Source organism: Thalassophryne amazonica, chromosome 5, assembly GCF_902500255.1.
Source record: "Thalassophryne amazonica chromosome 5, fThaAma1.1, whole genome shotgun sequence".
In the NCBI taxonomy this organism is placed as follows: Eukaryota; Metazoa; Chordata; class Actinopteri; order Batrachoidiformes; family Batrachoididae; genus Thalassophryne; species Thalassophryne amazonica.
Window position 1 is genome coordinate 104,975,635 of NC_047107.1, and position 26,251 is coordinate 105,001,885.

Sequence of the window (26,251 nt, forward strand, 5' to 3'; positions counted from 1 at the left end):
GAGATTTTCCTTACCACTATTCCCAGTGTTCTTGGTCATGAGGTGGACAAGTTCTCAATTTTGTTTGCGTGTGGCTCCTTGTCTTGACTTATGCTGTGATTTGGTGCTGTATAAATAAACTGAATTGAATTGAAAGCTGCCAAAGGGAGCACTGAGCCTCACTGAAGCATCAAAGGCTTGAGGCACAGTCATTTACTTCACCAAAAGCTTCATGACTTAAAAATCTATTGAAGAGCTTCTTAGAGATCTACTGACATCTAATGGCCAAATAATATATGGCACAATTTGTGTGGATGTGTATCAGCAAGTGTAATGTAATTAGATATTATTGGCAAAATAGAACAGCCAGCAACTGATTGAGATCGATCTTTATTCTATTATGCAACTTCGCACAAATGTGTACACTCACACTAACCTACGGTAATTGTAATTACTTCTTCAATAAGCCTCATAATTGCTTCTTCAATCAGCCTCATATTACAAAGCATAGTTTTTCAAATACTTTCAACAAAAATCATTTTAATTCTTTTTAATCCTTTCTCATCCTTTTTGCAGAAATAAATCACAAAATATCAATAAAATCCACAACATGAGGTGAAATCGTGTTACTATGAAAGGCATTTTCCAATATGATCAATTGAATGTGCACATTTATTGCACATTTAATGTGATATGGACAATTCAATAACAGTTCATTTAATCTGTATTATAGGTTCATTATGGATGAGAGGTAAATCTCCTGTTTCCTGCCCTGTGGACTGGAGAATTTCAAAGTTAGCATTGAGACCAACGTGCAGTAGATCATCTAACAAGGTGTGACTTCAGTGCTCCACCTGAACTATGTAACATTTTATTAAAAGGGAATTCTGACACCTGTCTTGTTGCTTCTATTTCTTGGGGCTCATTTAAGGATAGGAAGAGAGTTGTTTTCTTTGTATGAGATGTTTTCTGGTGAGAATAGTGAATCAAAATATTACAGTTCCTGAGACTTATGAGACTGGACTTTTTGGCTTGGTCTTGAATACTCTGTACATTTTTAAAGGCTCCTGTTACAAATATGTCAATTTCATGACCAATAAGAAGATATAACATATTGTATAAAATACTCTTGAGGAGGCAAATTATTTTTCCGAAAATTATTCTGTGTTTTATCATTACCCATAATGCAATGCATTACTACCAGTGTTGTGAAAGTAACTTTGACAAGTTACTTTTTTAGTTACTTTTTAGTTGCTTTATACAGTTACTTTATGCAGTAACTTCATCACCAGCTTTATACAATTACTTTATTAGAATCTGCTGAAAACTTGCAACTAATAAGTAATGCAACTAATGAGGTAACTACTAATCTAACTTGGTTACTTTTAAGATTGAGCAATCAGCAAAGTAACTAATAGTTACTTATCTAAGTACTAAATCTTAAAAATAACCAAATTAGTTTGAGTTATTTTATTAATTACTTTCAGTAGCTGCCAACAAGTTGTCCCCAGCTGCTAATGAAGTAGCTGTATAAAGTAACTGTAAAATATAACTGTATAAAGTAACTAATGAAGTAACTTTCCAAAGTTACTTTGTCAACACTGATTACAACACAACAGTGTATGCATGTGAATTCATTGCAAGAGTTAAAGTTTGTGTTTCTTTCTATATGGATTCTCATTTTCAGTGTTAATACTTCAGATCTTTCTGGAATATGGCCAACCTAGACCTCCAAAGCTTAGTGGACTGTCAGCAAGGAAACTGACAACTGTCTGTAACTTTTGTTTAGTGCATTTTTATTTGCATAGGCCATGAACTTCCACAAATAATAAAGAGGACAGCTCCAAAGTGGAACTCCTCCAATGAATCCGTGCACATGCACTGTTGCATGTTGCAAAAGGCCGACTGTATCGTTGGGAAAAAAAGACCTTTATTAAAATAATACAAAAACACGGTACAAAAAGTCAGATTCTAACTGTATGTCTGCTTCTGACATTCTGGAGCTGTCGTATATCTAGTCCTTAGATATATGATAGGCTGTTGCTAAGATCCATCCATGTCGTTGTCAAGGCAGGTGGCTGTTTGCTATTCTGCAAATTCTTCACAAGCTCTTTCAGGCAAACAGGAGTCACACTGTCATCATGTCCCACCGACACAATAGAAGCAATACACCACACTTTGTATGGAGTGCTGTGGCTGTCATGAGGTCAACAGTTCATGTGAACTGACGTCTTTCTTCTGCAGTGGTCTTGTACATTGCAGTGGCCCTCAGCTGGTGTGGAGAGGTGAAGTGAAATCATCTTCCAGACATCTTTTTTGGGCTGAGGGTCAAAGTGGATGAGTCACTGCTGTCAAGTGCAGCACAAACACAGGGCAGAAATTATGGGGACGTCTGAATATCAGGTATAGAGTAGTGTTCAGAATAATAGTAGTGCTATGTGACTAAAAAGATTAATCCAGGTTTTGAGTATATTTCTTATTGTTACATGGGAAACAAGGTACCAGTAGATTCAGTAGATTCTCACAAATCCAACAAGACCAAGCATTCATGATATGCACACTCTTAAGGCTATGAAATTGGGCTATTAGTAAAAAAAAGTAGAAAAGGGGGTGTTCACAATAATAGTAGCATCTGCTGTTGAAGCTACAAACTCAAAACATTTATGTTCAAACTGCTTTTTTAGCAATCCTGTGAATCACTAAACTAGTATTTAGTTGTATAACCACAGTTTTTCATTATTTCTTCACATCTGCGAGGCATTAATTTTGTTGATTTGGAACCAAGATTTTGCTCGTTTACTAGTGTGCTTGGGGTCATTGTCTTGTTGAAACACCCATTTCAAGGGCATGTCCTCTTCAGCATAAGGCAACATGACCTCTTCAAGTATTTTGACATATCCAAACTGATCCATGATACCTGGTATGCGATATATAGGCCCAACACCATAGTAGGAGAAACATGCCCATATCATGATGCTTGCACCATCATGCTTCACTGTGTTCACTGTGAACTATGGTTTGAATTCAGAGTTTGGGGGTCATCTCACAAACTGTCTGCGGCCCTTGGACCCAAAAAGAACAATTTTACTCTCATCAGTCCACAAAATATTCATCCATTTCTCTTTAGGCCAGTTGATGTGTTCTTTGGCAAATTGTAACCTCTTCTGCACGTCTTTTATTTAACAGAGGGACTTTGAGGGGATTCTTGCAAATAAATTAGCTTCACACAGGCGTCTTCTAACCTTCACAACACTTACAGGTAACTCAGACTGTCATTGATCATCCTGGAGCTGATCAATGGGTGAGCCTTTGCCATTCTGGTTATTCTTCTATCCATTTTGATGGTTGTTTTCCATTTTCTTCCACGCGTCTCTGTTTTTTTTTTTTTTTTTTTTTTTTTTTTGTCCATTTTAAAGCATTGGAGATCATTGTAGATGAACAGCCTATAATTTTTTGCACCTGCATATACGTTTTCCCCTCTCCAATCAACTTTTTAATCAAACTACGCTGATCTTCTGAACAATGTCTTGAACATCCCATTTTCCTCAGGCTTTCAAATAGAAAAGCATGTTTAACAGGTGCTGGCTTCATCCTTAAATAGGGGACACCTGATTCACACCTGTTTGTTCCACAAAATTGACAAACTCACTGACTGAATGCCACACTACTATTATTGTGAACACCCCCTTTTCTACTTTTTTTTACTAATAGCCCAATTTCATAGCCTTAAGAGTGTGCATATCATGAATGCTTGGTCTTGTTGGATTTGTGAGAATCTACTGAATCTACTGGTACCTTGTTTCCCATGTAACAATAAGAAATATACTCAAAACCTGGATTAATCTTTTTTGTCACATAGCACTACTATTATTCTGAACACTACTGTACGTAGCACTTCACTGCAGATTACCAAAGCCCTCCTCACCTTAGTGATGTGGATCCAAAATAGTAACAATCCCTGCATAACTATTTTCTTAACTTTTAAATCATCATCACAGGTTATGCAGCAAACGCCCACACTGTGTTTCAGATTCAAGCTCTGCTCAGTTTGAAGACTGTTAAGTTTGTAAGATGGATGGAAAAACAACCTGAGCACATCCATCTGTTCAGTGTCAAAGTGAACATTGCTTTATAAGCAGCTCAGTGCACAGTGGTTGTTGAATTTACCTTTTACATTAGCCATGGGCTTGTTACAGTGTGACTGTAATATAAACCAATCTGATTAGTATGTGTCTTACCCTTTAAACCATACAGGATTTAGTGATAACCTGTCACAGCTGACAGTGACCACCAAAGCTCCCTGAGGTGAAGCAGTGCAGCAATGTGAGGTTTTGTATTTTTCCGTGTTTTTGGTCTTAATTTTGTTTCATTGTTTTCAATTCACTGTCATGGTATATATTATAGTTATATAATAGCACCTGGCTCGAGGCTGCCCCAATAACGTAGACAGTCAAGCATCACAAATCAGTCATTGGAGACTACCCTTAGACACTTTATATGGCCTCATTCCTAAAGGTTTCCTGTAGCAATCTAAAAGGATTCATTCATTCATACATTTTCTATATCCGCTTACTCCAGTCAAAGGTCACAGGAAGGCTGGAGCCTATCCCAGCAGTCACAGGGTGAGAGGCAGGGTACACCCTGGACAGGACATTAGTGTATCGCTTTACAGTAGGATTACTTTATTTTCCCAAAAGGAATTACTATAGGAAATTTTCACCATTTATCAGATTTTTTTCCTTTAAGAATTGCTGCAGAGGAACTGCAGGAACCCTAAATCCTATAGGCTTCCAATAGCATTTTATTTTCCTGTAGGAATAATTATTTTGGGGTCAGCTGCAGATGAAACATGTTGAGCATTTGGTGACAGGAAGGAGGAACAGCCAAAGCATCTGGCATCGTGTGTTCTTGTCCAATGAAGTGTAGCAATATTTTGACCGGACAAAAGCAAAAGTCTCAATGTTTTTGGTTGGTTTTCCATGTAATAAACATGGTATATAGCAGATTTAGTATAAAGGATTTTCTCTCATATCAGGCAAAACCTCCCATCCTATCTCAATGCATTTCCATTAAAAACCAGTCTGGGCGTGACCAGTTGCAACAGAGGTACGGAATGAAGTTCAGCACTGACACCGATTTGAGGAAAGTGGGTACCGTGTTTCCTTGATTAAAAACCCAGGTGTTTATTTTTTCAAACTGTTCTCAGACCCAGTGCCTAAACAAAGCAGGGCATAATTCAAGGCCGGTGATTATTAACAAAATGCTGCTTGCTACCTGCACCGTAATATGGTGTTAGGTTTCACACATATCCCTGGGTGGGGAGAACCAAAGACAACCACTTTAGAGCAGAGACCTCTGCGTGGCTGCAAACCACCGTTGTAGCCTAACGTGCACCTGCTAAAAGTGATTTGTCATTTTTCCGCTTTCACTCCTTCCTCTCCTGTCATAGTTTAAAGGTTTTTGCAGTGCACATGCCGATTACATATCTATCATGGATCAAATAGAGGAATGTTTCGCAGATAAGTCCACAAATATGACCAACTTCACAAAACGGAATCTAAAAACTACAAAGAAGCTGAAATGATCCGCAAATCATGCAGGGAAATTGTATGCACCATAACATTGATTTGTAGGTTGATGATTGTATTGAAGTGGAGCTTGTTGAGGGACAAACTGATCCAGAAAAAGCCACCGTTCCTGCAGTAAACTGCATTAAGATGCCCGCCAATGCAACAGAGAACTTTAAAAGGGTCACGCTCATATCGACATTATTGCATGGCCACGGAGTTACCGACTTAGAGAAGGTACCACTCTGCAGTCGATTTAGAAAAAGAATGACTACACCAAATGTAATCCTTTTGATGGACATAAAGCCCGGTGCTTATTTAAGGCAGGTGTTTTTGGTTTTTTTTTTGTTTTTCTTTACAGATAAAGATTATGTAAGCCTAGTTTAGCGCCTCCTGACTGTAACTAATCTGTTACATATAGCGGATTTTGTCCATTTTATACATTTTGATTGTAATGGAAAATTTTGCTGGTCCATCTGAATGCATTACACAAGAGTTTTACTGTATAATCAAACTTGATAATGACAGACACATTGACTAACAGCTTTTTAACACAATTTCCAACAGCATGTTGGACAAAATAATTGCTAAATAAAGGCTAACTAGTTAAAGTGCACATTTCATGGGTGGCAGAGACATTAGAAAATGTTCGCTCCCGAAGAGCTGCCAAAAATTGTCTTTATCTGTCATCTCCATGCTCTGCTCTGCTCTGCTAAACCTTTGTGAAGCAGAGCTTTTATGTGCTCTCTGCATCTCGGTGTGAACGCCGCTTGCACGGCAACAGATGAATAGCGTCAGGCAACCGCAGTGAGGGACTGTTTCTTTGTTGACACGCTGCAGCAATCTGCACTTGCTTCGAAAAAAATGTTGCACAATCAAAGGTTTATTGGATGTGGCAGTTGGAAGTTCAGAAAAAAAAATATTTTAATTCCTCTGGATGAAACAGAGTGTTGCACAGACGTATTCGTGTTTGTCATCCATTTCCTGTCCTTATTTATTTTGTTTCAGGCTCACCGGCTATGGTTAATATTTTTAGTTATGATTTTGTTCTCTTCTTGTTCTTACCTAAAGTCTGTAAATCTAAGAAACCAGAAAATTCTAAACAATCTGAACAGGATGTACTTGAGTGATGGTACCACAACCACTGCAGTATATACTGTACTAAAGCACTTGACGATATTAAAGTGAGTGATGTCTGGACTGCTTTGCTTATCTCTGATTGACCTGCTATCCATTTTCCACACTTATCCGGGGCTGGTTATGGAAGCAACAGGCCCACATATCTCTGTCTCGAGCCACATCCTGCAGTTTCTCTTCAGGGGATCCAAATGTGTTCCCAGGCTAGATGGCATATGTAATCCCTCCAGCATGATCGGAGTCTACCCTGGAGTCACCTCTCAGTGGCCTGGAAATCCTTCAAATGGAGGCAACCCATCAGCCATCCCAGGGATCCATCCAAAAATAAATAGAATCTCTGAGCCATTGGTTACTAAACACAAAATTTGATCCATCCATCCATTTTCAATACCTCCTTGAACACAAACATTTTTTCAGCCAAACCAAAATTTCAGAAGCCAGAATATAATGATGCCACACTGCCTTTTCCTTCCTCTCTGTACACTCTGCATATGTTTGCTCTACCTCCTATGATTGTAGGAAAGATAGTCGCAAACTTGAGGTAGCAGTGTAATGGATGCCAACATTGGAAAAGCCTACATTCCATCCAATCATTTTCTCTACCCACTTACTCCAATTATGGGTCACGGGGGGCTGGAGCTCATCCCAGCAGTCACAGGGCGTGAGGCGGGGTACACCCTGGACAGGATGCAAGTCACAGGGCCATTCCTTATTTGTTTAGTCAATTATTCAGTTTTATGTATTTTTATTTTCTGTTTCTGTTCCCATCACAAATAAAGATTGCAGATATATTGCTGATAATTAAATATTACTGATATATTTTCCTTACCTTTCTCTTAACCCTAACCTTAACCAGAGTGATGTCATAAAACCTTACATTACACATTCATTCATCCATTCCTTAGGTTTCAGTACAAGACAATGCACTCAAATTTAAACTTAAATTATTATTATTATTAAAAATAATCCATATCTTTTGCGTATTTTTTTTTTTTTAGTAACTTGGGAGGTCCTGTGACTTATACTTATGTGTGACTTATAAATACTGAAAAATCATGGATTTGTTTGTCAGAGTAATAATAATAAGTTGACAAGTTGGCATACAACCAAAGATTAAAAAGGCCAAAGACAACCTCTGTTCATGTCACTTTGATTAAAGTCAAGTTGTTATAATTAAGACATCCCATAAAAATGTTAATTTGTCGTTAAAAAAACAAATGGCCCTTAATGAGAGCAGTCATCAAATCAAATCAACTTTATTTATAAAGCACTTTAAAAAAAAACAGCTGCAGCTGAAACAAAGTGCTGTACACAAGGGGACATATAAAAGGTAACAAACCACAAAGTGCAATATAAAAAAAAAACAACAAGAACCCCCCCCCCAAAAAAAATTTAACTAAAACAAATAAAAACAGTTAAAACAACCAAAACAGATCAAGATCTCATTCCGGGTTAAAAGCCAGTGCATAAAAGTGGGTTTTAAGATTAGTTTTAAAAACAAAAAGTGAAGAGGCCTGCCTGATGTGGAGTGGTAACTTGTTCCACATCTTTGGAGCCACAACAGAAAAAGCTCTGTCCCCTCTGAGCATACGCTTGCACCTCGGCACCTCCAGGAGGAGCTGATCAGCTGACCGGAGGTGGCGAGCAGGGGCGTAACAATGAAGCAGCTCAGAGAGGTAGGGCGGGGCAAGGCCATTTAAAGATTTAAAAACAAATAAAAGAATCTTAAAATGAATTCTAAAATGCACAGGCAGCCAGTGGAGGGAGGCCAGGATAGGTGTAATGTGCTCCCTCTTACGTGCACCAGTTAGCAGATGGGCAGCAGCATTCTGAACTAGCTGGAGACGTGCAAGGGAGGACTGGCTAATTCCATAATAAAGTGCATTACAGTAATCCAGCCGGGAGGTAATAAAAGCATGGAATGCTGTTTCAGAGTGCTGATGTGCAAGAAAAGGCTTAACCTTAGCAAGCTGCCTTAAGTGAAAGAAACTTGATCTGACTACTGCACTGATTTGGTGGTCCAGTTTAAAATCGTTGTCCATCTTAAAACCCAAGTTTGTGACAATAGATTTTGAAAAGGCTGACAAAGGCCCCAGATCGACAGGTGAGGAAACACAGGAGCTACTAGGGCCAGAAACAATCACCTCCATTTTCTTTTCATTAAAATTAAGAAAATTCAATGCCATCCAGGCTTTAACATCCTCAAGACAGGACAAAAGGGGCTGAAGAGAAGAGGCATCATTTTTCTTTAGGGGGACATATAGCTGGCTGTCATCAGCATACCAGTGGAAGCTGATGCCGTGCTTTCTGAGAATGTACCCCAGGGGAAGCAAATACAGGGAGAAGAGTAGGGGTCCAAGAATTGAACCCTGTGAGACCCCATATAAAAGTTGAGCGGAGGACTCACAAACCCCGAGGCCAATGCACATAGTCCTACCAGTTAAGTAGGACCTGAACCAGTCCAGGGCACTACCACCGATGCCCACAAGCTGCTGCAAACGATTTATCAGTATGTTGTGGTCAATTGTATCAAAAGCAGCAGTCAGGTCAAGCAGGACAAGAATGACATGGTTACCACTATCATTTGCCATTAAAATGTCATTAAAAACCTTTAAAAGGGCAGTTTCTGTGCTATGCAACATTTTAAAACCAGACTGAAAAACCTCTGAAATGTTATGTTCATCAAGGTAAGTTAAAAGTTGTGCATAGACAATTTTCTCCAGGATCTTGGAGACAAATGGCAACTTGGAGATAGGCCTAAAGTTTGATAGTACAGTGTTGTCGAGGCCAGGCTTCTTCAACAAAGGCTGAACGACTGCGTGTTTAAAACTAACAGGGACAACACTGGAGGATAGGCTGCTGTTTATAATGGTCAGAACAGACTGCCCTAAGGTAGGAAAAAGTTCTTTAAAAAAGTGGGGGGGGACCACATCACGAGGGGAACCCGATGGTTTCAAATGAGCCACCACATCCTCTAACTGTGATGGAGTCGCAGGTTCAAATCTATTAAAAACCGCAGGGCAGGGAGCAGAGACAGATGGGGTCAAAGTTGGGTGGAGAAATGAGAGCTCTTGCAGAAGCAACCTTGTCAATAAAAAAATGTAGAAAACTGTTACATAAGTCAGTGGATGTTTCCAGACAAACAGGCTGTGGTACATTCAGGACAGAGTCAATTGTTCTGAACAATACATGGGGGTTCTTGTAATTTTCCGTTACAATGTGTGACAAATACTCTTTTTTGGACTCTTTGAAAGTCATAAATGGTTATGACATTGACATAATGTTTATGACACGTTCATGACAGTGTTGTGTCACTATTATGACGATCAGGCTTGGGGAGTAACGGAATACATGTAATGGTGTTACATAATTAGGATACAACAAAAAGGTAACTGTATTCCTCTACAGTTACAGGAAAAAAAAGACGTATTCAGATTACAGGTATATTTAGTAAAAATGGGGATTAGTTCGCAGGATTACAATTTTAATGCATTTTATGATATTATCTGTATATAATATTTTTTTTTTCTTTGAAACAAAAATGTCCCTTCATGAACAGCCTAACCGGGCAAAATATTGATAAAGTACCGGATGTTAATGCATTTTCAATGGAGATCCGCGACTGGACACACTCAGAAAAATGCTCGCAAAATACGTGTTAAAAAAATGCCATTTTGACCTGGATATCGAGCCAGTAAAATTAAATTACATTAAATTATGTCAGGAAAGTATTAAACTTACTCGGACACACACATTCCCAAATATTAGAGTTGAAAGTTACACGGATCTGCGCTGTCCAAGCTGCTGAGCTGAGGCGTCCTGCTGCTGCAGCTGCTGTTCAATGCAGCGTGGCTCCTAAAACCATTACAACACATAAATGTGTTGTAATGGTTGCCACTGTTGCCACGTGCTTGCTCACAGGGGGTCGTTTTGACCGTTGGGGTTTTTCCGTAATTATTGTATGGCCTTGCCTTACAATATAAGGTGTCTTGGGGCAACTGTTTGTTGTGATTTGGCGCTATATAAATAAAATTGATTTGATTTATATATATATATTATATTTTTACACAATTATCCTTTATTGATCGAGTTTCATTCATGAAGTCATAACTGATGTAAGTCAGTGCGGGTCATTATAATCTCATTATTTTAAGGTGCAAATAAAAAAAAAATCCCCAGTCTTGTTGAACAATTTTAATCACTAACAGCAAGTATTTTAACTAGACATTGGTCTAGCAGTGGAAAATATCAACTAGTTAATGGTCCGTGTCATCGGGTGACACAGGTACGGCAGGAAACATACAGCTGTTTATCATCCAACTATCACGGACAAAGTGACAAGAAGAACCAAAACCACTTACTTATGGAAGGAAATATTGTCTCCCTTGTTCCTCCGTTTGTGGCTTTGCCAACATGCGCAGCTTTCCTGCATATTCCACCTGTTTCTTGAACTTCTATGCACGCAAATCACTAACATGCCCGGAATTAAAATGGCGATCACGCCTCCTTACTGACAGTATTTACTTAACGGTTTTCATTATGCTTTTGTTCTTATTTTGAAAGTTCAATAAGTGGACTGATATGTTAAACATGGTACAAATGCTACGTGAAAGAATAAAGTAAGATAATTTTACTGAACAAGTAGTAGACTTTTTTTTTGTTTTTTATATTGTTCTGTAAGCCACTTTTAATTACAAATTCATCTGCACACACCTGAGTTTTCATTATCCTTCATTTATTTGGCATTTTTTGTTGAAAATTTAGCAGGTGAACACTGGGTGTGTTTAAAACAATATTGTGGGTGCTCTTAATTCATAATGTGAAGTAAAACAGAGCATGCCATGTAAAAGAAACAGTTTTATTTTTGCTTAATAAACTGTACTATGTGGTCAAGACTATTTCTATTTAGTTTCTTTTGTCTGTATTAGCATATTTGATATTGGAGTAATCCAGAAGTAATTGAAAGTAATCAAATTACATTACTTTAATATTATGGTACTTGGATTACGTTACTGATTACATTCTTCAACAGGTAACTAGTAATGGCTGTGATTGCTAAACGGTTATTTTTGTTGTTGTTGTTCATTCGGCTGCTCCCACTTTTTTGTTCGGGGTTGCCACAGCGGATTCAGCCAGATCCGCATCAGTAATTGGCACAAGTTTTACGCCGGATGCCCTTCCTGACGCAACTCCAGTTTTACTTGGAGAAACACACACAGTCGCTGGTGTTCCAAAGAGGTCTCCCATCCAAGTACTAACCAGATCCTGCTCTGCTTAGCTTCTGAGATCTGACGGGATCAGGCTTACACAGAGCACACCGGCTGCTAAATGGTTATTTTTGTAAACTCCTTAAATTAAAGTGAAAAGTCAATGCTACCACCACTGTGGTGGTGGATTAAAGAAAAATTACCAAAATATGATGTCCAAATACTTATGAACCAGAGCTTAGATTGAGCTTTCTTTTGATTTTTGAGGTTTAATATTGAAAACATTTTTCTGTGAGCAACATATTTCCCCAATGTTGTTGTTATAAAATTTCACATTTAGTTGAAAGTGTTTGTGTGCTTCACATTTTATTGATTAAAAATAAAGTTCTCATTAACGGCTGTTGTTATTATGCACGACACTGACACAGCTGTGTGTTTTTCAGGGGTCAGCCTGCTGGTGCCTCATGGTGCGGTGGCTGAGAATCTGTCCTGGGACATGTACATGGCGATCAATCAGGCCGAGGCAAGGTGAGGCCACTGTTTACCCAAATAGCGTCTGAAGGATTGGTGCGTGTCACTCTTCTTCTGGCTTATCATGCATCTCGCTCACTCACCATCTTTTGTCTCCGCTGTCCTTTTAATGTGCTGTCTTTCTAATTCTTTACTGTCTTCTCATACTTTTATTGGAGCTCCCGATGGGACTTTGACTCCTCAACAGCTGACTGTCTGCGACTGCAAACGATTATAAAGTAATAAGTTTAATGCTTTCCGTCTTCGGTGGCTTAATTACCACGAAATTAAATTCAAGCACATTGATGTCAAAGAAATCTGTTTATCACGGCGACGTGACTGCGGCTTAATGAGCCTGGATTGTTTTTCTCCTCCTGCATATTTCACTCTTCATACTTCTTTATTCTATGTATTAAAATAAATAAAGATTAAAATACAAATTATAGATTCATAGTCGCTGTCTTTAACAGATGTAATAGGATGACATGAGATATTCATAACGTTATTGTTTGGTGCTCATTTAGGTTGTGCAACCTTGAATTTAAGATGGTATCTCCATATTTGGGATATGATATGATTCAGTAATGACAGTTGTGATGAAACAATGTGATTCAACTGAGTGCAAAACGAAACTAATTCATTCTGTTGCTGCCTCCCATAGAAGTACTGTAGTATCATAAACTATATATGTATGGACAAACCCTCTGTAACATCATGTATAGGTTTTCTGGAGAGCATGTTTGTTACTTAAGTGCAGGGTTGGTTTAAAAAAAAAAAAAAAAAAAGCTTTTTTTTTTCAAAAAAGTCTGTCAAAACACGGAATATGTGCTGCAGCTGTGATGTGATATCCAGAACCGGAGATGTCTCAACAGCTGTGGGCAGCCAGCCATGCCCCCTGTCCTGTCAGCGCACAGACCAAGATATTAGTCTTTGACCAGATTAGTGATGCCTCGCCTGCGGGGGGGGGGGTTGAACCACATGCACAGATGTGTTGTGGGGAGGAGCTGGGGGGGCACGCGAAACACATGCACACGTGTTGTGGGGGGAGCTGACACTCTGGCACGCCACATGTACAGTCATGGGGCACTTAGACAAATTTCACATCCAGCTCAACAGTGATTGTCTGCTGACTGTTTTTGTGATGATAGTGCCGCGAGAGGGTTCGATGGGCTCTCACAGGGCACACTCTGTCTTTCAGCCACTGGTCTCCGCAAAACAGGTGTATGAGGCATTGGAGGCAGCTACGATTTCACACATATTACATACGATTCCTGCTTCATGCGCAATTTCTGCGCAAATCGACCAAATTTGCACTGTGTGTGAAGGGCCCCTTACTTATGTCTGTGAGGACTAAGCTTTTCTTGAAAATGTGAGGGGCAGAAAATAAGCTTCTCTGCATTATTTCTGCTTCTGTTTTCATCTACAATGTGTGACACTGAGCTAACCAGCATTTCACTCTCCACACTATTTTTTTTAACTTTCAATTAAATACGTATCAGTAACAAACACAAATACTTACAATTTTTTTCCCCATAGTTGGAACATATAAATACTGGGGAGCACGGCATCACATGCACACACAATGTTGTGCGGCGTCTCTGTTCCACATGGAGGCAAAACTGAGTAATTTTAACATTTTTTTTTCCTTTGTTTATCATGGGATAATTTCATCGCATGCAAACAGAATTGCCTGATGCCTGTGGTAAATGACACGTTAATGAGGCGCAGTGACTCTTTCAAGTTGTGGTGCAAATTGCGGCCCGTGGGCTTGTGCTCACAGCGTCACACACATCCAACAAACGGATTACACCTGTAGCAGACCAAGCCAATCTCACATAGGCCTGGACAGCCAGACCCGGAGATGCAACTCAGCCATCTGATGGACAACCTCGGCTGCTGAAACCGTGATCTGACAGAGGAAATGTGGTGCAAAGCGTGGTGTCACAGAGGAACTTTTTTCAGCCACGACAAGGAATTAAAGTATTTTCAGATGTTGTTTTCTAAAATCAGGAGGCTTTATGTGGATAATTTTTCTTCAAGATGTGATGATGAATTCCACTGAAACAAACAGGTAAGACTTTATATTTACTCTGTGTGTGAATTTACTCAGCATGAGGACCGCAGCTTTCAGTCAGTCAGTGGACAACATTGATGGATGTATTTCAGCTTATGAGTAAATTACACGAAAGCCTGTAAAAAATCCATAAATTAGCCGCATCATTGTTGAAAAAAGCAGCAGCTTATAGTCGAGAAATTACGGAGCATGGTAGTGCATAAAAATCCCCCATTGAGAGGTTGACATCATGCTGCTGTAAAGTGGTGTCGGGTGCCGTAGCATCGGAGAAGTTTTATGATTACAAGTACAAGTAAATGAATACAATATCGGACCGATACCTGATACAGGTATCGGGATCAGTGCATCCCTACTAATTTCATATTTTAATTATGTTTTAAGTAAAATTGTTTTAGATTTTTTTTATGGCACTTTAAATCACAATTTAAATCAGCTGATTTAAATCATACCAGCCCTACTCACGTGGGTTTGTTTTAGATGTTGCCATCTTGCCTGACTTCGCCTAACTCCCGGCCAACCCATAAATGAATGAAGGGATGGCGTGCGGGTAAGACAGGCATGAACTGGTTAGGATGAACGAATCCAGAACTCACCCACCCATCTTCAAGCTACCAGCTTGCTATGGCTAACAGTCTAGGCCAGCTGGGTTTGATTAAAGGCATATTTTTGCAGACTGAACAGTGGTTTTAATAACTGGGTGCAGGCATTAAAAATTATGACAAGCAAATAGCCTTAATAACTGTGACTCTATCAATGCAGCCAACATTGCCAAGCTAGTGATACATGCTAATTAGTGCTAATGGTGATAACAGACCATTTAAATTGTACTAAAATTTTTCTCACTGGAAATACTGGAGCACAATCTTCATAGGTGGTCTGTTTGCACAATTAACCATACCAATATTATCATATTATACACATTTGTAATAAAACACTCAGAAACGTGCACACGTGAGTGCAGTTAGCGGCCATGTGTTAATAGAGGCTACTAGCAGTGGCTATCTGGACCCAGCACAGTAGCTTATCTCATGCCCATAATTATTTATAACGTTATGGCTTAAAATGATGAGTTGTTAAAAAAAAAACACTCCCCTGTACAACTATCATGAATGGGGACACTAGTTACAGGGATCAAAAGTGCTTTTTCTAGAAGCCTGTAAACATTTATTTCTGCTGTAAAGTTAATAATTTAAACATGAAGTAGTGTGATAGTCTGATATTTGGTGACCGCCCAAGGAACTGCAGGGTTTGGCATTTCTGCATTGGCTTCAGTTTTAAGCAACAGAAGTTGCCACTTCAGATTCAGATTCTTTTATTGTCATTCTAACAAGTACAATGAAAGGTAATGCTCCGGTTACACGGCACACGGCGACAGCTGGATGAAGGATAAAAAGTCACAAATCATCAAGAAAAGGTGAACGAAAGAGCCTGCACTTTTCTCATCACCGAAAAGCTCGTGAATCAAGCAAACTCAAGCAGAACTTAAAACGAAATTTGTTGACAACATCTGCGAAGATTTCAATAAAGGATTGAGCAAAAGGAACGAAACAAAACCGAAATCAATGAAAAAAAAAAACGATGCAAACGTTGACCTCGATGCTTTAAATGAAATCAAAACGAAACATTCACGATGACGTGACTGAAAGTGGGTATAAAACTGAGTGCAGCCAGCCTTGTCATCATGTCCGCAGTACTTGCAGGTGCGAGATTTTGTTTGTCTTCACAACATGTTTTGTTTGTCTTCACATTCTGAGTTCTCGCGGCATGTCTGTACCTTCTTGTACACTTTATTTGTTATAGTACTTGTCCTGACAAGTACCTTTGACGAGTCCTTGACATCAGCCATGGGGAACTGTCCCTGTCAGACAAACACTACTCCTGAAGACACACACGCAGACACACGCAGGCCAGCCACAAACATTTGAAACATGTGTAAATAGTTGAAGTAGTTAATAAAACGTTCTTAACACTTGTTTCTGTATGAAAATGTTGCTTTTTCATTCCAGAAATGAACAATTCATTAGCAATGCAAGGATGTTTCATTCAGCTCGACAAAAATTTAGCTATTGATTTGTTTGGATATTGTTGCATTCGTCAAACTTTGTTCAGTAAGTCGGACTTGGGAGGTTGAACGAAGTTTGATGAACGTCAGACAAAACGCTAACATTACAAAAACTAAGCCAATGATAAGATACCAAGTACGAAAGCAAAACAAAATACAGACATATTGAGGTTGTCTACGATATTCGTTCAAATTTTTTGACAGTTTGAAAATTCTGACGAAGCGCCAGCTGCAGGAACAAAGCTGAACGAAGGTTAAACAAAGGAAGATGGCGCCTGTGTGTTTGGCATACCGTCAGCCCTGTCGCTCGTCGAGTTTTTTGCTATTTGTTGCTGTGTTTTTGCTCTGTGTGTTCTGCCGGGACACTTCAGCCTTGCTTGTGTATAATCGTCAGTCTCTCTTGGACATTAATGCTCTTTATGAGCCGCTGCTGTCATCTGGGTCCGGCTTGGAGGGCCCCGCACTGCTCTGCCACCCGTGCTCGCGGACGTCCCGCTCCACCTGCTCCGTTTTCCTTGCGTTCCTCTCCGGAGGAGGCGCTTTAGAAGGCGCGGAAAGCGGAGCGGTCTGTTGGTGAAATTTAAGTTTTACCTGGCAGCCTTCACTAGAGGGTCTGATCCTCGCCGCCTCTGTGATAGACGATATTTTTGGGCGTGGGAGCGCGCACTGCGCACGAGAGGCTGCTGGATTCGTCCTGTTCCTGAAATGATGACCGGACCAGCTCCGCTAAAGTTGTGCCCGTTTGTGCCGCAGCTTCCCGCTGCTGCCTCTCGCCGGGCTGCGGAGTTTTTACGCCGGTGCTGTCGTCTGCAGGCTCTCAGACGCGACGTTTCACCTGAGCTCCTCCGGCCGTTGAAACACGCTGCGTCACTGGCTGCTGAGGAGCAGAACTTCCGCATGACCTCATTAAAACCTGCTGATCCCACCGAGATCCTTAGTTTGGGTCTCATTAACATCAGATCATTGTCTCTGAAGTTATTGCTGGTGAATGACTTAATTGTGGATCATCGTCTGGATATGCTTGGATTATGTGAAACCTGGATTAAATCCACAGCTGTCCTTCCTCTGAATGAGGCCTGCCCACCGGAGTACACTTTTAGTAACGTTTCACGTGATGTGAAGAAAGGCGGGGGTGTTGCTTTTATTTATAAATCCAGGTTTACTTTAGTAACTGTTGGGGGTCAGAAATATAATTCATTCGAGCATCTGATTCTCCGTTATGCCCATGATGCTAAGTACTGTCAGGGTCATAAAACTGGAAATCAGCTATGTTCTATTGTCACTGTCTACAGGCCTCCTGGCCCATATTCTGATTTTTTAGATGAATTTGGCACGTTCATCTCTAGTCTTTCAACTAGTGTAGATAACATTTTGATTATTGGTGACTTTAACATTCATATAAATAAGCTCTCTGATCCCCTCGGTAAATCATTTATGGAAATCATGGATGCATTAGGATTTCAGCAGTTCGTTCATGGTTCAACGCATATCAGTGGTAATACTCTGGATTTGGTTCTTGCACGTGGCCTTGCTGTCACAAATATCGACATCCTGCCTCTTGCAGCAGCGGTCTCTGACCACTTGCTTATTAGGTTTACAATTACGCTGCCGCGTTTAGTGGAGCAACAACCTTGCCTATCATTGCGGCGACAAATTAAACCTTCAACTTTGACTGAACTCGAAGCAAGACTACCTGAAATCCTAACTTCAAGCTTGATGAAATTTCAGTCAGTAGACAGTCTTGCAGATAGCCTGAATTTAGTGCTAAAAACCACACTTGATAAGATTGCGCCTCCTCTATTAATGCCACGCCTTCCCAAAGCACAGACACCCTGGTTCGATAGTTATTTGCGTGACCTTAGGAAGAAGGCTAGAGGGTTGGAACGGAAATGGCGTAGTTCCAAACTAGAGGTGTTTCACCTTGCGTGGCGTGAAGCTATTTTAGATTATAAGCATGCTTTATTGGCTATGAAGCAGGCATATTATTCTGAATTGATCAACAAAAACAAGCATAACTCAAAGTTCTTGTTTGATACAGTGGCATTTCTTATTCATGGACAGCCACCTGTTGGTCGTTCTCCTTGTTGAGCACATCTCAGCATACTTTGGTTGAATCATTGTATCCAGCTACTGAGCTGGGGACTACTACTGAGGTGCTACCTAGATTCACGGAATTTAACAGTATCTAACAAGGTGTGCTGACGAAACTCATGATGTCTACTAGAAGCACAACTTGTTTATTTGATCTTATACCAACAAAATTGTTTAAGGATCTTTGGCCCATTCTTGGGCCGACTGTGCTGGAAATTGTTAACCTTTCTTTAAACTCTGGATCTGTTCCAAATTGTTTTAAATCTGCAGTGGTTAAACCACTACTCAAGAAATCTAATCTTGATCCTGGTGAATTGAAAAATTATAGGCCGATATCAAATCTATCATTCTGCTGTAAAATTCTGGAAAAGGTGGTTTCACGGCAGCTTGTGGACTATCTTACTGAGAATGACCTTTTTGAGCCACTGCAGTCTGCTTTTAGAAGACATCACTCCACAGAAACAGCACTTATTAAAGTAGTTAATGATCTTCTGTGAGCAGTTGGACTCAGATACTACTACAGCATTGGTGTTGTTGGATCTCAGTGCTGCGTTTGACACAGTTGATCATCATATTCTACTTGATAGGCTAGAAAACTGTTTCGGGATTACTGGAACTGCTCTTGTGTGGCTGACGTCTTATCTGTCTGGTCGTTCCCATTGTGTTTTGTGCAATGACACTACCTCTGACTTTAAGGGCATGACGTTCGGGGTTCCGCAGGGATCCGTTCTGGGTCCCTTGCTTTTTTCCCTGTATATGGCACCCCTTGGGAACATTTTGTGGTGTTTCGGGGTTGCTTTTCATTGTTATGCTGATGATACTCAGTTGTATATGCCGATAGCTGCTGGAAATCCTGTCCGCATAAAATCTTTACAGGACTGTCTTGCAGCACTGAGAAGTTGGATGTCTAGCAACTTTCTACTTTTGAACTCTGATAAGACTGAAATGATGGTTCTTGGCCCAGCAAGACATCGGTACCAATTTGATCAGCTGGCGCTTAGCCTAGGTTCATGTGTTATACATCATACTGACAAAGTGAGGAACCTTGGGGTAATCTTTGATCCTACATTGTCCTTTGACCTCCACATTAGGAACATTACGAGGACTGCTTTCTTTCATCTGAGAAATATAGCAAAGATTCTCCCCATCCTGTCTATGGCTGATGCTGAGACTCTGATTCACGCATTTGTCTCTTCTAGATTGGATTATTGTAATGCTTTATTTTCTGGTCTGCCGCAGTCTAGCATTCGAGGACTTCAGTTGGTGCAGAATGCTGCTGCCAGAATTTTGACACAAAGTAGAAGGTTTGACCACATTACTCCCATTCTGGCATCCCTTCATTGGCTACCGGTTTCTGCCAGATTGGATTTTAAAGTTTTATTGTTGGTTTATAAAATTGTTCATGGACTGGCGCCTTCCTACTTGGCGGACTTGGTTAAGCCCTATGTACCTGCGAGGCCTTTGCATTCGCAGGGCGCAGGGCTTCTGTGTGTTCAGAGGATGAACAAAAAGTCTGTGGGGTATAGAGCCTTCTCCTACCGTGGTCAGGCTCTTTGGAATGATCTACCTGCTGTTATTCGGCAGTCTGACACGGTGGAGATTTTTAAATCAAGACTGAAGACCCACTTTTTTAGACTGTCTTATCATTAATTTTTTAATCTGTTTGTGTTTGCTTTGTAATTTTTTTATTCTACTGTGTTTTATCTTTTAACTGTGCTTTTCTTGCTTTTAATTTTGAATTTAGATTAACTTGTGTTGTTGTGAATTATGTGAAGCGCCTTGGTGCGACTTTGTCACGATTTGGCGCTATATAAATTAATAAATTAAATTAAATTAAATTAACAGTGCCTCCGACAGTCAGTAATAGTCTGTACTTCTTGTTTAGTTTCCGCTTCATTGTCCTTCCTTAGTGCCGTGTGACTGGGGCTTATGGTGCAAGACTTTCAGTGCAAATATAAACCTGATTAAACCACGTGCAGACTTAAAAAGTCTGGGGAAGAAAAGAAAATAAAGATAAAATTTAACAGAGTGAAAAAGGTGTGTTCAAAAGTAGTAGTAGGTGAAACAGTAGTAGTCACAGACTCCTTGCAGTGTTTGTCAGTACTGACCTCTGACAAAAAAAAAAAAAATCACGGATTCAGGCTGGAAAGACATATAGAGTGGAGGTGGTTGTGACCTCTCTCCATCCGGCGTCTGTCATGCTGTGACAGGTCGGCCCACTGTGCACTACGTCCTGCTCCCGGTAGGGGACCTTTACATGTGACAGTATAGGTGTTCATCTTCCACAGGCTCCTCACAGGTGGTAGTCTAGACTTTGAAATTGCTGTTGGAGAAAGTCAAGTTCCTGCCACATGACCCCGGGAACTTTTGTAATACCGTCCTTAATTTATCCCACTGCTTTGGAGGAAGCAAAGTCAAATGTCCAATCTCTTTCTTGTCAGCGTTACCCTGCCGAGAGTCAATATGTAGTTATGTACTCCATTTGATGTCAACAATGCAGTGCTCAGGGAGAGAGTGACGACTTCGGAAGCTTGTTTAAGCACTGATGAATGCCACAATGAATGGAGCATGCCGCACTGATGGACATGCACCGTGGACTAGAAGGTGCAGACGTCTCCCCGGGGCCTTTCATCTCGGCAGTGTGTGCATTATGTATTCTGATCACAGCTAGGTAATGACTCTTAGATGGACTGAGACTCCTCCAGGGGGGAGTTTGCACGCTCCTCCCTGCAGTGAGCCACTAGGCTTTAAAGTTCTCTCTGAAATGTCACTGTTTATTCACCCTGCTGTACTTGAACAAAGTCAAAAAACAGATGCACACGTTAATGTTAAAAAATGACAGGGTTGGGGATCATCTTTGAAAGCCAAGACTCATTGCTGAAATTACAAGATGCAACCAGTGTCTCTTAGACTTACTGTGATTGTGCGGTTTGTCTTTGAAAGCTCGTATTATAAAAGTAGTCAGTTTTCTTTATAATTGAATTCCAGCACATGCCTTTCATGGGATTTCAAAGTGGTGTTTGTGTCCTGTTTTGATGGTGCAACTGCTATGAACAAAGCGCCACTTCAGGTCATAACCGCTTTGCAGGAGTGATGATGTGCACCTGTTCCAGCATGGTACCCTAACACACTGGCTGAGCTGGAGTATTAATTGAAGGATGGAGGCAATAAGGTGTTTATTATTATTATTATCTCAGCCAATCGTAGTAATTGTCTCAGAGATTCGTCAAATCTATTTGTCAGACTGGAGCAGGATAAAAATACTGCATTTCACCAAATGGAGGAATGTTTATTCCAAGAAATAAAATTGAGTTCTGGATGTTTCAGAGTGACAGACATGGCTCTGTCCTACCAGGCAAGCACAGACATTATACCTCATGTTTTTTGCAGAGTAGAGCAGGTCAAACAGTGGGATAAGGAGTCGGGCTGCCAATATGAAGATCTGGGTTCAATTCCCTGTAGAGCCATCTGTCTGTGTCCATTGACAAGACACTTTATCTTTATTGTCCCATTTGTAAATAGGTACCACCCTTGGCTGGGGGATGTAACCTGCCTCCAACTGGTGTCCCATCCAGGGGCAATTGTAGATTCTCATTCTCTTTATGCTTCAGAATCCAGGGCCACATGTCATATATAGGACCTTCTTCTATATATGTAACGATACTTAACTTCAGTCATTATGTTTGCCGGGCAGCACGATGACTTAGAGGTTAGCACTGTTGCCTCACAGCAAGTAGATCATGGGATTGATTCCCAACTGTGGCCTTTCTGTGTGGAGTTTGCATGTTCTCCCCATGTTTGCATGGGTTCACGAAAACGTTTTAAAAATATACATACCACAATAATTATAAACAATAATTTAATTTATTTCATTTATATAGAGCCATATCACAACAAAGCTGCCTCAAGGCACTTTATACAAGTAAGGTGGAACCTTACCAACCCCTAGAGCAAGCACACAGGTGACAGTGATAAGGAAAAACTCCCTCTGATGATTTGAGGAAGAAAACTCAAGCAGACCAGACTCAAAGAGGTGACCATCTGCTTGGGCCATGCTACCGACACAGTTGACAATACAAATATACAGGAAATTTTGGGAGTCAATGGTGGTGTCCAGGATGGGAGGCTGGCTAAAATGAATTTCAAGGGTAAAAAGAATAGTAACATACTATGCCATTATGCTGGCCATGCAAAAGGGAAAATAAGTGCGTCTTAAGTCTGGACTTGAAAGTCTCTACAGCATCTAACTGTTTTATTGACACAGGGAGATCATTCCAAAAAGCAGATGCATAATAAGAAAAAGCTCCATGACCCGCAGACTTTTTATTCACCCTAGGGACACAAAGTAGTTCTGCACCCTGAGAATGCAGAGCCCGGGCCGGTACGTCGGGTTTAATTAGGTCAGCTAAGTAAGGAGGTGCTATAATAATTATAAACACAGGTACAGGTAATATGAATGTACTGCTAATGATCAGTGATATGTGCAGTTAGTAGAACATAGGCCAAACTGTAAGTGTGCATGTATAGCTCATGAAAATTAAGACTGCATTCACACAGATGTTACTACTTAACCCTCTGGGGTCCAAGGGCATTTTTTGGACAGTTCACTCGCCTGGCATAAATGTGTTATTATTGCTGTTAACAGCTCTCTCTGCATCCCACAATCGAGTTCTATGTCTCTTTTTTTTTCAGGACAACCTGTACTTTCAAAATGTATATATATATTATAGTTGTGTTTTCTAAGTGTAATAAAGGTTTACAATCAGAAATAAGAAAGGAAAAAGTAAAGTGGAAAATAATTTTCCACACACATTTATTCAAGATACACAGCCAACTATAATAAACTAGTAAAACATCACTCCTACAAACAATTTTTGGTGTATCATGTGAGGTGAATCTGCCCTACAATTGGATTTTGGAAAACCATGTGACGGTGAACCAATTCCGACTGGACACTCACATTGCTCACGTCATAACACAGCTTCTATGAGGAGTACAAAGATGATGGACAGAGTTAACTTTTCAGGAAAAAAAGTAAGTTTCTATCTCATATCATTAAAAAGTTATTTATGATTTAGTAAAGCTTAGTCTCAGCCATCGTATATGACGGCGTCGGCCCCAGAGGTGGAGAGGTGTAAAAACTTCCACGGTTTGTGACTTATTTTGTGGGATATTTTATTCATGGTTTGCAGTAAAATTATTAAGTTTGTGGATATTCACGGTTTACATAAATTTTCATTAACAGTTTGCGGATAATTCACCATTTGCAGCAGATTCACGTTTTGGGGGTCAACACAGTGCACTGACAACTTGGCCATCACACTGTCTGCGGATATCTTCTACATAAAACATGAAATGCACTTTTGCTGGAAAAACTTGAAAAGGGTTCATGATGCGCATCATCAGATGTATTAAACTAGCAGCTGTATTCCTTTTGTGAAAACACAAAAGAGAGCACAGACATGCCTTCAAGTAGCAGCGTTTAAGATGAAATAACATCTTCTTTATATGCCAGCCATTTAATCCTCTCTGTGTTCATCAAATATTTGATGCTGAAACTCAAAATGTGAAGTCGTGTTCCCTCAGCTGATTGAGTCAGAGAGACGGGGGGGACTGTGAGACATATTGGTCACACACTTTTGGCACCTCGGGTTGCCTCTGTGTCGTTGCCCCCCCCCCCCCCCCCCCCATTGCAAAGAACCCACAGAGGTGTAGAAGCTTCCATTGCAGCTTACAGAATTAATATTTTTAACAATTGCACAGAACTCGCACAGAAATCCATTCTCAGTGTGAAGCAGATCCTCCACCACCACAGATCAATGTATATGTTGTTACCTGGAGCGAGTCTGCCTACATTTATCACAAAATATATGCACAGATGTTTAAAATGTTGAAACACTACATTGAGAATTAACACAGTTGGAAACCGGCTGAGAAATAAGAAAGATGCAGAGGAGCATCGTGAATCCGGTGGCTCCTCCTCCATCACCATTTGGCATGCTGCTGTTACTGCTAAGGACAGGAGCAGACTGCAGCATATCATCCATGTAGCAGAGAAGATGATCGACTGCAATCTGCCATCCCTACAGGACCTGTACACCTCCAGGGCCCTGAGGCGAGCAAGGAAGATAGTGGCTGATCCCTCTCACCCAGGACACAAACTTTTTGTCACCCTCCTCTCTGGCAGGCACCTGAGGTCCATCAGGACTAAAACCTCAAGACACAAAAACAGCTTCTTTCCATCCATGGCTAGACTTCTAAATAATGCCAGACACCCCCACTTACTCCCCCCCCCCCACTCTCACAAAGTACAGACTAAAAGGTACTGTACATCTGCATGTCTGCACAGCCCAATTCCACTATATTTATTTGATAGTAAACATTTGTCTCCCTTACTTTTTACAGAAGTATTTTTTCCTTTTCGTTTATTGTTTATGTACCAATGACACTAGATCAAATTCCGTGTATGTGAAAACTTACTTGGCAATAAATTTGATTCTGATTCTGATTCAATTTACAACTACTAACAAAGTACCAACAGTGCAACATTTGTAACCACAGTAACAACTACAGTGGGGAAAATAAGTATTTGACCCCCTGTCAGTTTTGCAGATTTTCCCACCTACAAAGAATGGAGAGGTCTGTAATTTTTATCGTAGGTACACTTCAACTGTGAGAGACAGAATCTAAAAAAAAAAAAAAAAATCCAGAAAATCAGTTTGTATGATTTTTAAATAATTAATTTGCATTTTATTACATAAAATAAGTATTTGATCCCCTAGAAAAACAGAGCTTCCACTGATTCGGCAAAGACCACAGCATTGTCCAAGGCCAGAAAACCATTCATTGCTAACAAAGAAACAAGCTGCGGTTTTACATAACCTTACCGAATACAGTGTAGGAACCAGAACACATCCCTGCTGAGCACAATACCTGTATATAAGTTGGCTGTGATATCAAGCAGGTTTTTGGGATCCTGTGAATTCTCAGGTTATCCCAGAGACCAGCATGGTCACCAAACAAACACCTTGCAAAAATCAACATAAGTGAATACAGAGTGAATACTGGAAAGCAACTGCTTGTTGGATACAAAGCCATTCCTGCAGTATCCAAGGATCATCTGCAGCGACTGAAGGCCCTGTCACACCTTGATTTAGCCTGCATATACTGACCATTTTAAAAACACTGGCATATGCTGGTATATGTCAAAAAAAATGAATGCAGCTGTCACACCTTGACGATTAGTCAGCGTATGCCACAGCCCTTTTTCCACAGAGTGATTTGGGTCGGTACTGCACAGTGTAGTGCAAGTCAGAAACAGAGTAATTTAACATTATTTTATATTATATTGCCTTGGTGGATCATTTTCATCCTGACCAAACTGCTGATGACTCGACGGACTCGACTCGGCTGTGGTAAATGCTGCCACGAAATGAATGAATGAATGAAGCGCTGTGACTCTTTAAACTTTTAAAGCGCCAGTCACGATCAGACCGCGACCAGCACTTTGATCAGTCCCCCTGTCTGAGTGATCTAACGGGGGCATTCAAACAGTTCTGACTGATCAGGTGGGGGGAATCAGTTCCCCCTGTCTGACTGATCAGACGGGGGGAATCGATCAAAG

The 26,251-nt window shown here is 40.3% G+C and overlaps 1 protein-coding gene across 4 annotated transcripts in view; it reads left to right on the top strand.

The window, feature by feature from the left end:
* unc5db (unc-5 netrin receptor Db) overlaps positions 1–26,251 on the top strand; it is a 751,148-nt gene that overhangs the window by 612,657 nt on the left and 112,240 nt on the right. For all 4 annotated transcript variants that reach the window (XM_034171021.1, XM_034171024.1, XM_034171022.1 and 1 more), the window contains one exon: positions 12,334–12,418. In XM_034171021.1, the coding sequence (XP_034026912.1) occupies positions 12,334–12,418 (85 nt within the window). The remainder of the gene's footprint in view (positions 1–12,333; positions 12,419–26,251) is intronic.